Raw genomic sequence first — 19339 nt, 5'->3', positions numbered from 1 at the left:
AAACTTCGGGGGTTTTCAATACCAGGCTTGATACGGTGCTACATGACCTAGATACTATCTAGCTATTTTAGGTACGCATCAGGTACACGCTAATGGTAGAAAAATAGCGAGCATTGCTGTTCTCGTCATTATGTTACGCGATCTCCCGCTGGCTGCGTCCGAATACGTGAATAATGTAATAATGTATCCTCCTTTCCTCCACTACCCCCGCGTCTCCTATGCAGAAGTATGGGGGGGGGAGGAGACGAGTGAAGGAAAGGACGTGAGGAAGTGAAAATAAATGGGATGCGGCAAACCTGTTCCACACCCGTTTAAACTTCTCGGAGAAGGGCTGGTGTGGACGCCATTTTGTTTTAGCCCAGCACTAAGGCACCTGATTCAAGGTCTCGATTGAAGGAATACGATTGGTTAGTCAGGTGAATCAGGAGTCATCGTACTAGCCAAGAAACAAAAAACAGCACCCACAGCAGCCCTTTTTGGATAAGACTAGGCACCCCCGGGGTAGTGAATGGCCTTCTCTCCCCCTGTATCTGGCCCTTGGTATGCCAGTTTAACAGCCCTGCCCCAGTCCTGCCTGAATGACCTTGAACCCAACAGTGCAATCTCTTTCAGTGCTTTTCCAAAAAGCAATCTCCTCAATAGCTCAATACCTCAGGTTTACAACCTGCACCACCCAACCCCCACCCCCCGCAAACACACACACACATGCACAACCACAAAAAAGCAGATCAATGGTTGTTTAGCAGAAGAAGTAACTCCTAATCTATTTTAAAGCCCCACACACACCGTGGTCTGACCCTAGAGTGTTGATTGATTTGTTGTTTTTCGTCATTAATTATTTATGGAGGGAGCCTTAGTGGTTTTTTTATTGGTTGGAAAATAAGGCACTTTGCTTTTCCCCCCCATCGTCTCCCAGGAAAAACCCCAAAGGAATTCAAGGTCACGGGTTGGTGTTTTTTGCAGGCTCTGCATCTTTGGGATCTGGGCAGGGATTGGTCGCGTGATCCCGCCCATGCCGCCTCTACATCTGAACAACCTCGCTCATCATTGGCAGGTTTCAGGAGTGTTAAGACCGTGGGATGTTGTTAATGTTAGTTCAAGACTATTTGTTGAAAAAAAATCCCATTTGTAAATGAAAGGGAAGGCTGATAGTGAGAAAAACGCAATTATTTCCTGTTCAACACATTTTTGCCACATGGGAATTTTTTAACCAATTGTATGAGCCATTGAGGTATCAGACATCTACTGTACACTGTGATTGTTGCGGTTCTTCAACGTCTGCACACACACAAAAAAAAGACATAAAAGGCTTTGTTTTAACACCAAAAATATTGTTTATACTGTATGTCTGATTTCATGTACACTGTCTGGACAGGGTGGGGGGGGGGGGGGGGGGTTTAAGATTCGTTTGTGCTCAAAGGGAAATTGGCCTGTTACTCACCTAAAAAGGGAGGGGGGCGATCGCATTGTTCTTGGTTGGCAGCTTTTGCAACTTGTGTGGAGAAAACTCGTTGTTTTTCTTGGTCCAGAAGCCTGGTATTGATGAACGCGTGTGTGCAGGAAGCGTTTGTCCTCTTCAAACGGTTTACAAATGACGCGGCCCGTCTGAGTTTTTAATCGCTTCCAGCAGAACGCTCTGGAAACACTTTCAATGTTTGGTTTAATCCCGTTAACGATGAGGCTGCCTCTCACCCAGGCCTTCAGCATTGACCGTGTACAGATTTTTCTTTTTTAAAGAACAAAAGACAGAAGATACGAACTTTCTTTCGGTAAGCAGTCTTAACGCCTCAATGACCCGCGTGATGGAAAAACGTTACCTGAATCGTTACCATGGTGATGAGACAAGCTGTGCGCGCAATAGAATGAAGTCTGTCTTTCGTATGAATTTAATCACTTTACGAGACCGGAACTGGATCCTTTTATTTGGGTGTTGTGGATGTTCTGGGGCCTTGTTTTCGACCGCTCTGTAATTCGGGACGTTTTCTTCTCCCTCTGCGTACTTTTAAAATCCTCTGCCAGCGGTAGGCTATTCTGCCATTTAAAATCGTTAGTTGCTAAGAATAGCCAGCAGTCAAAATAGTTGGACGGAAAAACGCGCCGCCAGCGAGCTTCCAACATTCAATCATCAGATATTTTCACAAAAAGTGAACAAAGCAAGTTTGTAACGAGCATTTCCAGCTGCTTGCCGACACGGTAGCTTTCTCCTCCTGTCTTTTTCCCCCTCTGGGGTGGAAATCGTTTTGCAGCGATTAGGCTACAGCACGCAGAGACGGTTCCTGTTGAAATCTATTATTAATTTAAGATTTATTAAACTTTTACACGCAGAGCAAGAGAGCTCGCTAATTTGCAAAAGGCGATTTAACTTCAATGCGAACGACGCAAAGCAAAATAGACATTAAATAAACTTGGAACTGCTTTGGCAAGTAGGTCTACACTTTACCTCACACGACAAAATATGCAGTCCATGAAAAAAGTATTATTTATTTAGGGTGTGTTTCACCCTTTCATGTAGAGACTACTAATATTTTCCAAATATATCCATCCACAATAAAGGCAGTAAAACCGCATTATTAAATGTAAAAAAAAAAAAATGAAGTAGCTATTTTAGATTAAAGCTTGAATCAGGATTCAGTCATGTTATGTACTCTTTATGGTCAGTGTGGCAGGGGTGAAGGCCAGTGGTCTTTTCTCGCACAGTGTTTGTGTTGATATGCGGTCCCATTTGCTTCACTTCTGTTTTCTTTTCGGTCTTTGATTTTGTGAGGCAGTATATTGGAAACAGAAGCCTGCAATTAGGAAGTACGCCAAGATATTGGGTCACAGGTTCACACACACATCAAAATCTCTCTCTGTCTCTGTCTCTCTCTCTCACACACACACACATGCAGGCACGTGGATGTGTACAGTAACATAATCTCTCACACAGGCACATGAATATGAACAGGAACACAATCCCTCTCTGGTATGCGCACACACACACTTTCTCTGACACACTCCAACCCCCCTCTCTCTCTCTCTCTCACATTCTCTCCCATCCCACCCCACCCCTCTCACACGCACGCACGCACACACACAGACACACACGCACACACGCAAGCACGCACAGACACAGTCACACACTCACACATGCACACACACACTCACGCACACACACACACTCTCACGCACACACACACACTCTCACGCACACACACACACTCTCGCACGCACACACAGACACGCATACACACACACTCACACACACGCACGCACACAGACACACGCGCACGCACGCACTCACACACTCTCGCACGCACACAGACACGCACACACAGACACAGACACGCACACACACACTCACGCACACACACAGACACACACACCTGTGGCGGACAGGCTCCTGCCTCTGAGTTAGGTTCCTTCCTGTTGCCACTCCGGGACTCCGGTTGTCTCCCCCGTCACCGTGGCCCCGGGCCTGCCCTGGCTCAGGTCTCTGTAAAGCTGCTTTGTAACGATGCCCTTTATAAAAACCCCCGCGCTATACAAAGAACATTTAATGTCAAAAAGATGAAGCCCTTCACTGCCCCCTCGCCTGCACCCCTTGCCCATTATTGGTATGAAGCAGACAGGAAGTTGCCCTGCTGGGCCCCTCCTTTTTGGCAGGGGCAGAGTGGTAGTGGACTTCCTGTGGGGCCACAGACCAGCCCAGGAGGGATTTCCCATGAGGCTGTGCACAGTGTTCTGGGGGAGGGGGGTTGGTGGGGGGGGGGGGGGGGGGGGTGTATTTGCGGCACAGTTCCAGGGTGTGCCACTAATTAGGGGCCCCTTTCAGACGGAAACTGCAGGCAGAGGGGTTTTTTGTTCCTTCTTACAGCTGAGCTGCCATCCTTCGCCGTTGTGGAAGGGTTGTATCTTTGTTGTACCTGCTTTGATGCAGAGCTGCAGGTTTTTGAAAAGGACCAGGTGCTCATTTACTGTCCTGGGGCCTTTTGGCCTTTTGTTCGCAAAGGGTTGCCAAGATGGAAAATGTTTTTTTTAATGTATTCATGACCAGTGAGGTCTTTATTGAGCGCAGCAAAGCTGCTAAAGCTGCCTTTGGTAAATGAACTGTCTTATAATTGTTTTTAACTTATAATACTTACTTTTCTTTAAAATCAGGCACTAGAAGAGACGACTGAAGCACCGAACAGCTCTTGGAGGAAGCAGTCCTCGATGGACCAGGGGTCCTACGACCGGACAGCCAGCAAGAGGACGGGGGCCAGGCCGGATATGTGGGCGGGGCAGGGCGGGGTCAGGGGTCAGACGGGGCGAAACGAGGGTCGCAGTGGGGGGTCACGACCCTGGAGCTCCCCCCACACCGAAATCTAGCTCACCAACCCCCCCCCCCCCCCCCTTCTCCTGCTCCCCCCCCCCCTCACAGGCAAGGTAACACCTGTTCATTTTCCCTCATGGAAATAATTAATATATTACATACAGTATTTTATTAAATATGATTAATCATATTCTGAATATCTTTTGAAATACTATACATCTTGTATGTAGTATCTTACATGAATACATTTCAGTATACTGCATATCTGTTTTAACCTGTAAAATGGGAATGCCCGAATGTAGAGAAGTAACTACCATCTCTTATTTGTACTGTCGTAGTACCTATACTTAGTCGAGTGCTTAAGTGCTAAGTCATTTTTTCTGTCTTGTCTCAGAAAGAATTAAGGGAAGAGAGAGAAGTCCCCTGCTGCTTCATTATTTTAATTAGGAAAGCGAACCTGTTAATTAACCGCATGTCCCCAAGTGTAGCCTGCAGAGAGTCCCGACCGCAGGAACGTAGCAGTGCGGAGCGTTATCACTGAGACTGGGCCGCGTTTGGAAAACACGGGAAATTAAACGGACGTGCGTTCAAGGCGGAAAACTGAATTTTATACGGTTCAGGTTCTATCTGTGTTCTGGAGATATTGAGCTTCAAAGCATTCACACCATAACACAGCAAAACTGAAATGCAGGGCAGTTCTTCGTAGATCAAAATGACAGACACCCTAAAAGTACTCTTGACTGTACAATATCAAAATCGTATCAAATTGCCCAATAAACAACATATTTTTGTCAATGTCACTTTGAACCTTATAATTCTAAGGTCTTGAAATACTGTTGAGCGATTTTACTGTTGAACAATTATAACAATTATATACGATTAAACAATCATAACATTTCAATAACATTCAATATCAAAATCATATCGCATTGCCCAATAAACAACATATTTATGACACAAACTCATGTCTGTCAAAATCTCAGTTCGAAGGTCTCAAAATACTGCTGAGCAATTTGAAATGTTCCATTTAGCTCGCCACCATCGCCTTTTTAATGCGAATGGACGTGGCGTAGGTCTAGCAATGCCAGCTAGCTGATTAGCTGCTTACTTGGGATTTCGTGTAAAAAGGTATGAACAAATATTACATTTATTAAGGTGCATTATAACAGCCAAACGATTGTCAACTTTTGTCCTTTTGCCGTCTTCCCCCCGTCTGCAGCCATTTTTGTTCGCCACACAACTACTTTTCCAAAGTGTTAGCTAACGTCTGAGGCGACCAGAAAACGTTTGAATATATCAGTGTAGCGGGTTTCGCTTGGCTAGTTCGCTAGTTAGCATGCTGAAGTGCGGCAAAGGCTCGTAGCAGGTTACCGCCACAACACTCCCTGATCACATAACACTCAAATTCAAAATAACGTTGTTGATCTTGGCTATGGGCGATTTCGCCTTTAGCTGACTGGTAACGCGTTTGTCTTGTAAATATTTGGACGAGTGAGGGGCCGGGGTTCAAAATCCCACCTCGGACTCAGGCAAAATCTCTCTCGTTACATTAAAGGTACAATAGGTAGGATTTTTGTGTTAAGACATTGTTACAAGACCATTGTAAATCCCTTCCTATCATTGAAAAAGGCTCACTGACATGTTGACTCACTCTCTGCCTGTGTTTATAGTCCTTAAATTCAGGTTTCAAAATATGCAGTTGAGCACACCACACTGTACCAAAACATTGTAGAATATTTCAATCACATTGGTTGAAAATTGGTTCTAACTGCCACAGCCAATGGCGTTTCAACATCAGAGAAAAGGGAGGGATAAACAGTGTTGTGGTTTGAAGGGGTTTGTTGCTGCTATTCCTCTCTTGACCGTTAGAAGTCCTAAATTACCGATTGTACCTTTAACGCACGTCCGGACGGAGCATGATGCGAGTGTCGGGTGGGATGTCTTGTGTGTGTGTGGGGGGAAACCAACCATGCTGTTTTTCTCTCTCTTTTCAGTCTGTCCGTCTACGAGGAATCCATTCTCCAGTCTTCATGAACCTTCCCCAAAAAAAAAAAGACATTTCGGGAGTAACCCAACGGCAGGACTCTTCCCGGAAGAGCGGGATCTCCGTCTCGATGTTCCCGCGTGAAGTCCGCCTCACGCCTTCCTCCCCGTCCGCTTGACGCCACCTTGCACGAAAAGCGCTTACGACTCGTACTATATACTCCAACGACAGACCCTTCCCAGCGGCGGAAGATTCTTCTGCTCCTCATGCGCGATGTATCATATTCCTGACACCTGACAAGGGAGAAACCCGCCCACAAATGAGGGGAGGGGGGCGGGGCTAGAAGCGTGGGGGGGGAGCCACTAGTGGGTAGAGGAAATGGGGGCGGGACTATGAATGGGCGGGGCCACTAGCACCAGGCACGGAGCGGGCAGGGCAAGGGGGAGGCGGAGCCATCGGTGGTTGGAGGGAGTGATTGGCCGGGGAAGGCGAAGGGAAAGGGTTGTGATTGGGCGGGGCAAACGGGGCGGGGTTAAGGACTACTGCAGGGAGCGAATTACTGCTGAGAAGTTATGTTCTGGATCCTTCCTCATTCCTACCTGTTGTGTCTTTTGGGTTTGTGTCTCTCTCTGGTCCCGCTCGTTGGTCATGGATGTCCGTTATCTAGATTGGTTTCCCAATCCCAGCCAACCCTCATCTCTCCGTGCACTGGGTTCGCTCTAAGAGTGCCCGGTCGGTAAAAACAGAGCTGTGTGGATGCGCAAACATACCATAAAGCCACGGCAATAACAGTGTGCTTCCTCGAACCAAATGTGCGCTGTAAATACGCTGTGCTAAATATGTGACACTCCACGTCCATGAGTGCTTTAAATGTTAACATTACATTTTGATGTTGTGGTACATCGTACTGAGGGTTCCTGTTTTAGCGCAGTAACGGGCGGGTTTTTGTCTCTTTGTTATCGGAGGATCGGCTGAACAGGTCTTACCTGAGACCATAAGAACACCTGTGAATGTAAACTCCTGCACAAACCGCACAAGCTGTTTCCAGCGCCTGCTTCGCACTCTTACCATCCTACCGTCCTGCACAGCGTAGGAAACAATAACAAACAAACAATAGCAATATCAAAGTATTAGAGGCAATCACACAAGGCTGTGGAACTATCATCCTCAGTCTCTACCAGTGTGTGCCTGTAGATCTGTGGCACCGATGACCACTGTGTGTGTGTATGTGTGTGTGTGTGTGTGTGTGTGTGCCTGCGTGTGTTTTCTCAGTAATTCGCTCCCTGCTCTCTCCGCTCCAGACAATGTGTGTGAGAAACCCTTGCTGTATTCTGCTCCTTTGGGATTGGAGGACAACTTTCTTGTTTTTGTTTTGCTCCTCAGTAGTGCTTTGCTCTGGGACACCCCCCCCCCCCAGACACACACCTAAGATGGCCGTTGTGGTCTCCCTCTGCGGGGGATTAATGTTCGGAGTGTTCCGGAAGCTCTCAGTCCCTCGCCTCGCCTCAGACCGTCGCCTGGGAGACAGCCGTCCGTCAGGAGCCCGGCAGCGCCCCTTACTGATGGACAGAGTGACTGACAGAACGGGGGGGGGGGGGGGGTTGTCCATAGTGAAAGTGCAGGGATGCACGCTGACTGGGTTCGCAGTGCGAATCGCCTTGTTTTCCATTTATTTTTCTGCTGTTTTTCTTTTCTCATTTTCTATTTTAATCTTATTTTATTTCTTAAGTTAATATTTAACCTCCAGGGTGGACGAGAGGGATAAAGTGGCGGTTGCTAAGGGACTGGTCTCCGGACGGGTGGCGGTCAGCGGTTGCCGCGACAACGAGGAAAGGGGGCGGGGCCGATCGCGGAAGGGGAGATCGCTATGGAAACCGTCTCTTCGGTCCGGTCATGTACGTCCCAGCGTCCACATTCCTGAGGAGAGCTCTGAACTTTGACCTCTGAACTCTGCGGGTTGGAGCTGCGCCCGTACCTGAACACTGCGGCCGGACGGGGGGGGAAACGGAGACGCCGCCGGCCCCCCGTCAGACCTGTCTCACCTGCCCCCTCGCCCCGTTCCTCTGCCTGTCCTGATGATGAGCGATGTGCACAGAGCAGCGTGAGAGCAGTAGCGTTGCAGTGAGAAGAAACCCCTCCTCTCTCTCTCTCCCCGCAGAGGAAAAACAACAACATTTCAACCAACAACGTCTGAACGTAATGGCGTCAAAACGGGTTCCTGTGAAACGCGCAGAGAGTGGTGTGCAGAAGGGCAGAGAGTGGTGTGCAGAAGAGTACGTACGCTGTGTTAACTACCTGGCAGGTTGTACAGAAAGAAAATGTGGTTTATTATCAATTTAAATATTAAATATTAAATATTCGCTATTCAGCCTTACGTCCACCTGCCCACTCTTCAGCTTTTCCTAGACCGTAGTGCTTTTCGTATGTGAATATGACTACATATTTATATCATAACTGTTTTTTCACCGGTAGGATTTGTGACAGTCCTGTAGATTTCTTAGTGAGAGAGAAGAACTGCTCTGAATATCCTGTGGCTGTCCCCCGTATGAAAAAAGAAAACAAAGCTGGTCGAACAGCTATATAGCTATATACAAATTACATTCTTCATAAAGACGGTGGGAGTATGTCAGATCTGGGCCAAATGCATATCTGAAATCTGCAGACACCAGTAAAATTTTAACACAGCAAATTACACTCTTTACAAAGACAGCTCATAATTTATTGTGAGATATATAAATAATGGAACCCCCGGTCCTCTCCTCTTGTTTCCTGTTCAGATCAGAGAGAGTGACAGTAACGAGATGCACAGGTGTGTGGGAACCTGGCCAGGTGACGTTGTCTGTAGACCAGAGACAGACTGTAGACAGAGTGTGTGTGTGTGTGTGTGCGCGTGTGTGCACATGCAAGTATGTCAGATCTGGGCCAAATACATATCTCAAATCTTCAGACACCAGGAAAATTTGAAGACTGCAAAAAGACCAAAAGATAACAAGTATTTTAGTCTTGTATTGAGACTTAAATATTTTTTGCTTTTAAATATTATTTATCTATTTTAAAACAAGTCTTAACTTAAGTCTTATTACAAGACTGAAATGCTTATTACGGAAGTCATTTCTGCAGTGGAAGCACTCCTTTTCTGTGAAGCATGTTAACAGACCAAAATGTGAATCACGTGAAAGAGAAGCAAAATATTCTGAATGTTTGTTCAGTTACACATTTCTGTAAAGAGCTTCTGTACTCTGCACAAAGCGAGTGTCGAAAGGGTGAAACATTTCAGAGAACTGCGTGACCGCAGTCTGTTAAATATACTCTCCCACTCCCTCTGACTAAAGGTTTACCCAGTACTCTTCTCCAGTATCCCATAATGCAGCAACCCTTCCAGTGCCACCATAGATATTAAAGCTGATGCAGGTTGACGGGGGAAGGAGAGGACGAGCAAGAATTAATGATAGACTGGACAGATGGATGATGAACTAACCACAGTTAAGGGACATTTACTTTCTTGTGGGTTCGAGATTTCGAGAGCTAGAGAAATGCGTTCTGCTTTTGTAATGTACAGCAGTTGTGGGAAAGATTTGTAGATTTTGTTAGCGAGGTTTTCCCTCTCCCGTGAGATGTATTGGTCCTAAAATGACTGAAGACGGGGACTCCTCGTGTTCTCTCAGAGCTAACGGACAGCGCATGTCGTCCACTCCAGCTCTGAGCATGAAGTTGACTTCACATTTGAATTTTCGGGAATCTTTTTTTTTTTTTTTTGCGCAGTGTCATTAGTCTGCACGGATGCCTCTTTAAAGGAGCAGTATGATTGGTGTGCAGGACGTAAGTGGACATGAATTTAACACCTAAACCCCGCGCCAATCCCAGTAGAGTCATCGGGACAGACATTAATCTTGACATTTTAATTCACTGGCACATTATTGTTAAGACCAGCTCCCAGCTCGATATGGTTTAGCTGGTTGACCAGTTCAGACCTGCTCCCAACTCGACACGTTCAGGCAAGCTACCGGCACTAGCTGTTCGACCAGCTCACACCCAGCTAGACCCAACCTATGACCAGCTTGAACAGGTCAGTTTGCAAGCCGGCATAGCTGGATTCTACAGCAGGAGACGGAACAAATAATAAGGAAAAGAGCTGATTTGGATAAACGCGTGAATTCTGCGGCTGTCCTCCCGAGCTCTCTGAACTACACTGCTTAACTGCTGCGGGAAATCCCCCTTGTCCCCTGAAATCAAATCATTTTGTATAGCGCATTAAACAGCGCATTTCATAAGACGAGGCAATTTGCTTCACAGCGGACTTGTAAAAACTCCACAAAAGCAAGCCAAGAAAGACGGTAGCCAATCACCAACTGCCTGGGCGGTGTAGCCAGGAGCCTTGGGGGGGGAAACGCAGTCGGCCAGGGGCAGGTTCAGTTCATAGGGACCAATGGGATCGGTTGATTATTGAAAGCAGTTTGATATTAGTCCCTAATTGGTCACTTGGTTCGAAACCAGGCGGCTGTTAAAATATAGAGCTTGTTCCATTTCCACCCCCCGCCCCCCTGTTCTTTACCCACAATTCACCGGTCGCCCCCCCCCCCCCCCCCCATAACCTGCTTTCCCCCGGAGCCGTCAGCGAGAGGCTGTTTTACGAGCCGCTAAAACGCGGGCAGAGTGATATACAGCCCTGCGGGTGTGAGAGGTCAAAGGTCGTGGGCCGGAGCGAATGAATACCGCCAACACAGCCGCTGGCGAGGGGCGAGGGGCGAGGGGGGAGGGGGGGCCTACTTCCTGTTTCCGAAACCATACACACTCAGTGTTGGTCAAACCAGGGCACCATATACACTCAATGTTGGTCAAACCAGGGCACCATATACACTCAGTGAGCACTTTATTAGGTATTTATTAGACTTCTCTTTTTTTTTAGACTTCTACTGCTGTGGCCTATCCACTTATGCGTTGCGTTGTGTTGCCTTGTGTGTGGTCAGAGATGCTCTTCTGCATACCGCTGTTGTAATGTGTGGTTATTTGTCACCTTCCTGTCAGCCTTGACCAGTCTGGCCCTTTTCCTCTGAGGTCTCTCATTAACAAGGCGTCTGCAGAACTGCTGCTTGCTGTATTTTTAAACTCTAGAGACTAGTGTGTGTGAAAGTCCCAGGAGATCAGCAGTTTCTGAGATACTCAAACCACCCTGTCTGCCACCAACAATCACCACGGTCAAAGTCACATTTTTCACCCATTCTGATGGTTGATGTGAACATTAACTGAAGATCCTGACCCATATCTACATGATTGTATGCATTGCACTGCTGCCACACAATTGGCTAATTAGATAATCAGTTGGCTGAATCGCATGAATAAGTAGGTGTAATAGAGTGAAAATGTTCCTAATAAAGTGCTCGGTGAGTGTATATTAGTCTGTCCACGTTTTAGCAGCTGTTAGAGCTGTCACTCAAACCTGAGTGTCTGTCTCAGAGCAGGTTAGTGTGAGACTTTACCTGTGTGAGATCAGGTGAGACTTTACCTGTGTGAGATCAGGTGAGATTTTACCTGTGTGAGATCAGGTGAGACTTTACCTGTGTGAGATCAGGTAAGATTTTACCTGTGTGAGATCAGGTGAGACTTTACCTGTGTGAGATCAGGTAAGATTTGACCTGTGTGAGATCAGGTGAGACTTTACCTGTGTGAGATCAGGTACGACTTTACCTGAGTGAGATCAGGCTCAGACTGCTCCATACCGCTTTGAAGCTTTGAGCTCCTGCTCTGAGCACAATGACCCAACCCTGGACCCAACACTCGGTTGTTCCCTCATCAGTCACATCCTACTGGATAGCTGGGCTTCAGTGATGCCACAGGAATATGCAACCTTTTTTTAGGGAGAGAGAGAGGGGGAGAGAGAGGGATGGAGAATGAGAGAACCAGCAAGGGAGGGAGAGGAGAAGGAGCGAGTGAGTCAGAGAGAGGGAGGGAGGGGGGAGTGAGAGAGCAAGAGAAAGGGAGACAGAGAGAGGGAGTGAAAGAGGGAGGGAGTGAGAATGAGAGACCAAGAGAGGGAGTGAGAGAGAGAACGCAAAGCCATGCAGGGGGGGAGATGGGAACCATGTCCTTACTCTTGAATGCAAACAAATACCCAAAAATTATCCAAATTTACCCAATTTTAGTTTTTATTCTCTTGGTAAAAGCTCTTGAATGTACAGTACCGGAGACATCGAGGAGCCGTTGACGGGACGGTGTTTTCCAGCGGTTCTCAGCAGACCTGGGTCTGTTACGTCAATCACTTTGGATTCAGATACTTTTACAGGCTTTAAGGAGCTTGTCTGTTGCATTGGAACCTATGAAAATACTCTCAAAAAAGTGCAAATTAAAGGCATTTGACTCTTATCCAGAGCGACGTACAGTTGATTAGACTAAGCAGGAGACAATCCTCCCCTGGAGCAACGCAGGGTTAAGGGCCTCGCTCAAGGGCCCGACGGCTATGCGGATCTTACTGTGGCTACACCGGGATTCGAACCCACCAACTTTGCCCGTCCCTGTCATTTAACCTTAACCACTACGCTACAGGCCGCCCCACAGGCAAGAGCAGTAAAGTATTTGAATCCAAATACTGATTGCGTGTTGACCCAGTTCTGGTCCTCACTGGCCGAGGCCATGGTGTCACTGCACCAGAAGCCATAATCTGCACTTAAGCGGCACTTAAGACCTCAGTAAAGTTAAGCCCCTTACGCCCGTCACTCCTGTTGCGTTTTTTTTAAGCACCCTTTCAACCACAAGTATTTTTTTTTTTCTGAAAGACCTTTATTGAATGTATGGCCGTCAAAGCGTTCTGACGTTATAATTGCACTGGCCGAAATGAAATTAAGAAAGTGCTGTCAGTGAGTTAACTGTCCAATTTGTTTTATAAATGTAAAAAATATATAATTATAAACTTTTATTTTTTCCTTTTTTTTTTTTTTTTTTACCATGCCTTCTAACATTGTGCCAAAATCATTCCATGGGATTTTACCGTTTACAGCTCTGACTTTTACTCACAAATGTCCACATCCAGGCCACCGTACTGAAATAAAGGGGAAGTATTAGAGATTTGGGGGAAGCCTTTGTTAATTTTACATTTTCTTTTTTTTTTTTGTGTTTTTAAAAGAATGACTTATTTTGGAAGTTGTATTGGATACATTTTATTTAAAATCTTGTAATTTTGTAAAGTGGGCCTTGTTAAGTATATATATTGTTATTTTTCTTTTATGCACTCCTGGGGAGTTTTTGCTTGTTTTTCAGTTTTTTCTAGAGTTAAAAAACCTCTCCATACTTTTCAGATGTGCAGAAATGGACTGTCATAGCAAAGAGGAAGTTTGTATTACCTGGTTATCTGCAAACAAATGTAATGTTCATTTATCAAAAGTAGAACTGCTCTGAAATGTATCCGCTCATCAGAAACCATCTGTCTTCCTGGTTATTAGTTTCTCATCAATTCAGGGTTTGTTCTTCTGTACTGTATCTAATGGTGCTGCCAAAGAAAGATGTTCAGGCCCGTACACACACACACACACACACACACACACACTCACACAGACACACACACGCGGACACACGCATTCACATACATACACACACACACACACTCTGACAGACACACACGCATACACACACACACACACACTCGCGCACACACACACACACACAGGTAAACGGACTTGTACAGACCAGCATGGAGCTTGACCTGAAGCTGCACATTTTGCGGTTTAGATTTTATTACTTGTTATTTGTTTTATATTGAAAAAGGACTGTTTGTAAACGGAGATTCCAAGCCTGGGCAGATTGAGCAGGAGCAGTGCATTCAGAGTCTGATCCTGGGGTCCCTGAGCCCTGGGGGGGTCCCCGAGCCCTGGGGGGGGTCCCCGAGTCCTGGGGGGGGTCCCCGAGTCCTGGGGGGGGTCCCCGAGTCCTGGGGGGGGTCCCTGAGTCCTGGTCCGCCCCCTCCCCGTACCGGATGCGTTTCAGCTTCAGCGTACTCATTTCTGCATGTTTAGCCTCCAGAATTGTGCATGTAGGTCTCCCAACGCTGCCACTCCTACAGCCGACTATATTCTACTCCAATAAAAGAGCAAAAACACTTACACTCTTCTTTCTTTGTGTGTGTGTTCCCTTGGCTCCTTTCCTGTGTGTGATGGGATGTGTGTGTGTGTTCCCTGGTTCCATTGCGGTCCGTGTCTGTGTTGCTTGGCTCCTTTCCTCTGTGTGTGTGTGCTATGGGATGTGTGTAAGCAACACCCCCCTCGTCATCACTGCGTCTCCTCTCAGACCCCTCCCACAGGTGTGTGTGTGTGTGGCTATGGCAACCGTGAGGGAGACACACCCCCTGAACACAGACGCGGTCACTCCCTTTCTGTAGCAGGTGCGTTTCCTGCCTCCCTTGCCGTGTGTGTGTGTGTGTGTCCCCTGGTTCCTTTGTGGTCTGTGTCTGCGTTGCCTGGCTCCTTTCCTGTGTGTGTGTGTGTGTGTGTGTGTGTGTGTGTGTGTGTGTGTGTGTGTGTGTGTGTGTGTTCCCTGGTTCCTTTGTGGTCTTTGTCTGCATTGCTTGGCTCCTTTCCCGTGTTGTGTGTAGGTGTATTTCATATCTTTGCTGGCTATGCAGTCACACAGATGTGTCCAAACATGCAGAGAATACAGCAGGATTTAATGTCACTTTAAAGAGAGATGCATGAGATTTGTTTGGCTGAATATATGAATTTCCCCCCAAAATGCATCTACAAAAGGCACACACTTCCCTCTCCACTGACCCCCTTGGCTATGAAAGCAATATTAATAATTCAATAATTTAATAAGCCTGTCAGTGCTAGCACCATGGCACACGGACGTGTGCGTGAGCGAGAGAGAGACGCACCCGTGCCCTGGAATGTTTTCTCCAGCTGTTCCACTCCGCGGACGGAGGGAATATTCCGCCACTTTCCGGGACTTTTTCCGGTGACGCTCTGCGGGAACTGTGAGAACCATGCAGTCAGAATGTGGAAAAAAAACAAAAAAAACTCCACAGTATGTTTTTTTTCTTTTTCTTTTTATTTTGTACCCAAAGTTTCACAAAGTATAAAAATTATGCAATGACAAAAAAAAAGTGGAGCGCTTTAAACTCCACCAGCAATGGAGGACAAGAAAATATATTTTAAATCATAATTATGTTCCTCTCTCACACTCGGACAGGAGAGTAACTGCTGTTCACATTTTTTTTACTTCTAAAACAAACAAAAAATATATATAAACAAAGCCTCACACAGATTCCAGCTCAGACCAGCAGGGGGGCGCTGGAACCCGTGTGCGACCTACATATTATTAACAGTCTATGGTTCAACCAGGAGATCAGAGGGGGTTTTGGGGCCTACAGCCGCGAAAAAAAACCTTTCGCTGAAACGCAAAGCGATGAAACGGGAAGAAGCGAGAAGACGGGGAGGTGGAGGAGAGGAGGGCGGGACGAGGCGTCCGTCCCGTGTTCAGAACCGGATTACGCCGGAACCGCCGGAGGGCGCTGGAAGCAGGAAGGTGTCAGTGTTCGTGTGGTGGGGCAGGGCCCCACCCGTAATGCCAGTGTGAGTGTCTCTGGAGGGAGGGGGGGGGGGGCGTTTCTGGAGACCAGGCCACGAGAGACTGGGGGAGTGGCCTGGCGGAAGGAGGCAGGGTCTAGAGGCTGGGGGAGTGGCCTGGGAGAAAGAGGCGGGGTTCACAGGCTGGGGGAGTGGCCTGGTAGAAAGAGGCGGGGTTCACAAGCTGGGGGCGTGGCCTGGAAGAAGGAGGCGGGGTCTAGAGGCTGGGGGAGGGCTGGGGGTTGGCGGCGGGCGTGGCCTGGCGGGGCAGGGTGTACATGGCGCCCAGGAACTGATCCGCGATTCGGCCCGCCTCCCTCAGGCCGCTCAGCAGGGCGCCGTGGACGGTGGCGGGATAGTTCCGGATCGTGTGCTCGCCCGCGAAGAAGAGCCGGGGAACGGGCTGCAGGGGGGACAGGAAGAGGACGTTACTCACGCGCGCAACATTGAAACGGCTCCCCAGGGAGACGCAAACCAAAAACCCTTAACTTTCCCCAAGTCATTTCTAACTGGCTTCGTTCCATGAAAGTTGATCATTGCACTTGTTCTATTACTACTGCTAGATTCATATTTGCCAAGACTGCTTTATTTGTGCTTTTGAATGTCAGATTTTATTTATTTTTTATTCTCAAAAGGTTGTGTGTGTGTGTGTATGTAACGTGTGTGTGTGTGTGTGTGTGTGTGTGTGTGTGTGTGTGTGTGTGTGTGTGTGTGTGTGTGTGTGTGTGTGTGTGTGTGTGTGTGTGTGTGTGTGTGTGTGTGTGTGTGTGTGTGTAACACACACTTCCCTCTCTGGGTTTTCAGCGCACTGGCACCTGGATAGGAGTGTCTGCGGCCTGTAGCGTAGTGGTTAAGGTAAATGACTGGGACACACAAGGTTGGTGGTTCTAATCCCCGGTGTAGCCACAATAAGATCCGCACAGCCGTTGGGCTCCTGAGCGAGGCCCTTAACCCTGCATTGCTCCAGGGGAGGATTGTCTCCTGCTTAGTCTAATCAACTGTATGTCGCTCTGGATAAGAGCGTCTGCCAAATGGCTTTAATGTAATGTTGTCTAAAAAACTGTCTCAACAAGCATCGCTTCAGACCTGGGGCCCATGTCACAAGACGAGACGTGAACAAATTCTCATCTATTTTTGGGGCGTTTGACAAAACAAAGGAAAAGAACTCTTCAACAAAGGAAGTGAAGTTCAGAGGGAGGGGAGAGGGGAGCGGGGGGGGTTTGGGCGGTTTTCTTGCCGGTTTTGGGCCCCAGGTTTGGCCCCTCACCTGCGAGGCCCCGGGAATGGCTGGCCCGGGCGTGATTGGCTGAGCCATCAGGTCGTAGTCGTTGCCGGAGGAACCAGCCGCCACATAGGAGTATGAGCCGCGAGCCCAGGGGTCCGCCCGCCAGCGCGTTACCACGGTTTCCTTGGGCTGCAAACACACAAACCGCTTTACTGCACACTGCTGCAAAACCGGCACAGACACACAAACCACATGCATGTGCACACACACACACAGACGCGCGCACACACACACACACACCTGTGGCACACTCACATACTAACACACAATCACACACACACACCTATGGCGCGCACGCACGCACGCACACGCACACGCACACGCACACGCACACGCACACACGCACACAGGGCAGCCTGTAGCGTAGTGGTTAAGGTAAACGACTGGGACCCGCGAGGTTGGTGGTTCTAATCCCGGTGTAGCCACAATAAGATCCGCACAGCCGTTGGGCCCTTGAGCAAAGCCCTTAACCCTGCATTGCTCCAGGGGAGGATTGTCTCCCTGCTTAGTCTAATCAACTGTACGTCGCTCTGGATAAGAGCGTCTGCCAAATGCCAATAATGTAATGTAATGTAACACGCACACGCACACGCACACGCACACACACACACCTGTGGCACACTCACATACTAACACACAATCACACTCACACACACACCTATGGCGCGCACACGCGCACACACACACACACACACACCTGTGGCACACTCACATACTAACACACAATCACATTCACACACACACCTATGGCGCACACACACACAGACACACACACACAGACAGACACAGACAGACACACAGACACGCACACACGCACACACGCACACAGGCACACACGCACACACGCACACACACCTGGGGCACAGCACTGCTTCCGAAGATGCCCTTGAGAATGGCGAGGCAGCGTCCTACGATGACATCATCGCTGATGTTCTCCATGATCCCGGCCGCCTCCCCCGCCATCAGAGCCAATAGGATGGGAGCTGAGGGGAGAGAGGGGCGGGGCAAACATCAAGCACAGGTACAGCCCTCTTCTACAGCAACAGTGAGTCAAACCCGAAGCCCTATGCCATTCAAGGCACACACAGGATTAAAGGTCAAAAATATCTCCAATCGAAGAGGCAGCAAAAAAATTATTAAAAAAAAAAAAAATCCATCCACAAACTCAAACTGGTCTCAAATCAAATTCTACATGCACCTGTGTGTCCGTCAATGACGCTGCCAGAGACACACCTAGGGAGGGCGGAGCTCCACGCAGAGCCGAACTCGATTGGCCGGTCCCACTCACCCTTGTACAGGTTCCAGAAGAGGAAGAGCTCGCCCCGGCTGGCTGTGGTGCTGCCCACGTGCCCGAACAGGTTCACACTGGGGTCCCAGAACACCCGGTCGAAGCACAGCACCACCTAGTGGCAGGGAGGAGAAACAACATCGAATGACTGCAGGCCCAGTGGGGGCGGTGTGAGGTCACAAACACGGGACTGGAATGTTCTTCACTGAACATTCCATCTAATGCTGATGTCACAATCACTGCTGCAAACTGACAGCAGTGGAGTTCTAGATCAGTGCTCGGGTGAAATACAAATTATTTTGGATTCATACACTTTTCTACGCTTTACTGAGCATGTTTGCTGTATTGAAACCTACAAAATACTCTCAAAAAGTGCGAACCCCGTCTTTTGGTCCTCTCGGTTGGCTCAATTGCAGCAGGCAAGGTGAATCAAGCACAGAAAAGTACTTAAAATCCAAAACCAATTGTGTTTTTGAGGGCTTCAAAGGGTTAAAAGGTCACTTCAGAGAGATCCTGACTCGGCCTATATCGCGCAGTACGGGTTAAACTGGTTTATTTTCTGCGCTCAGAAGTGAAACAGCAGAAGCTAAAGCAGCCGTTGTTCGGTGCTGCATAGTAACAGTCAGGTCATGTGAACCACTGAGCCCCACAAGCGAGACTCTACCCAGCATTCCAGAGTGGACCGTCAGTCAGACAGGGAATTCTGCTGAGGAATAACTGATGAACGCATGCATGACGCAGGATTAACACGACATTCATCATCATCATCATCATCATCATCATCATCATATTTCTCCCAGTCCAGCTCTTCTTCTCTGCAGCTGCCTGCAGGAGCAGGGGGAGAGACTGTGTGACGGGTCTGTTAATGAGGGAGGCCCTCTGCTGGCTGAGAGGGGGAACTGCACCCCGGGTTGCATAAGACTGCAGCATTTTCATACTGCAG

General features: G+C 48.1%; 2 protein-coding genes across 4 annotated transcripts in view; one reads left to right on the top strand and one right to left on the bottom strand.

Annotated features, from left to right (window-relative positions):
* The window catches only part of luzp1 (leucine zipper protein 1), a 53527-nt gene extending 49180 nt beyond the window's left edge, over positions 1–4347 (top strand). Inside the window, exon 4 of the mRNA XM_061262754.1 lies at positions 4138–4347. Coding sequence (XP_061118738.1) covers positions 4138–4347 — 210 coding nt within the window. The remainder of the gene's footprint in view (positions 1–4137) is intronic.
* Positions 4348–15282: 10935 nt separating this feature from the next.
* kdm1a (lysine (K)-specific demethylase 1a) overlaps positions 15283–19339 on the bottom strand; it is a 22546-nt gene continuing 18489 nt past the window's right edge. For all 3 annotated transcript variants that reach the window (XM_061244586.1, XM_061244576.1, XM_061244595.1), the window contains exons 19-22: positions 18397–18511; positions 17964–18091; positions 17091–17237; positions 15283–16226 (exon numbers count right to left, since the gene is read on the bottom strand). In XM_061244586.1, coding sequence (XP_061100570.1) covers positions 16041–16226; positions 17091–17237; positions 17964–18091; positions 18397–18511 — 576 coding nt within the window. In that variant the 3' untranslated portion in view covers positions 15283–16040. The remainder of the gene's footprint in view (positions 16227–17090; positions 17238–17963; positions 18092–18396; positions 18512–19339) is intronic.

This window comes from Conger conger, chromosome 1 (assembly GCF_963514075.1).
Source record: "Conger conger chromosome 1, fConCon1.1, whole genome shotgun sequence".
In the NCBI taxonomy this organism is placed as follows: domain Eukaryota; kingdom Metazoa; phylum Chordata; class Actinopteri; order Anguilliformes; family Congridae; genus Conger; species Conger conger.
This window is presented reverse-complemented; position numbering and strand designations above follow the sequence as displayed.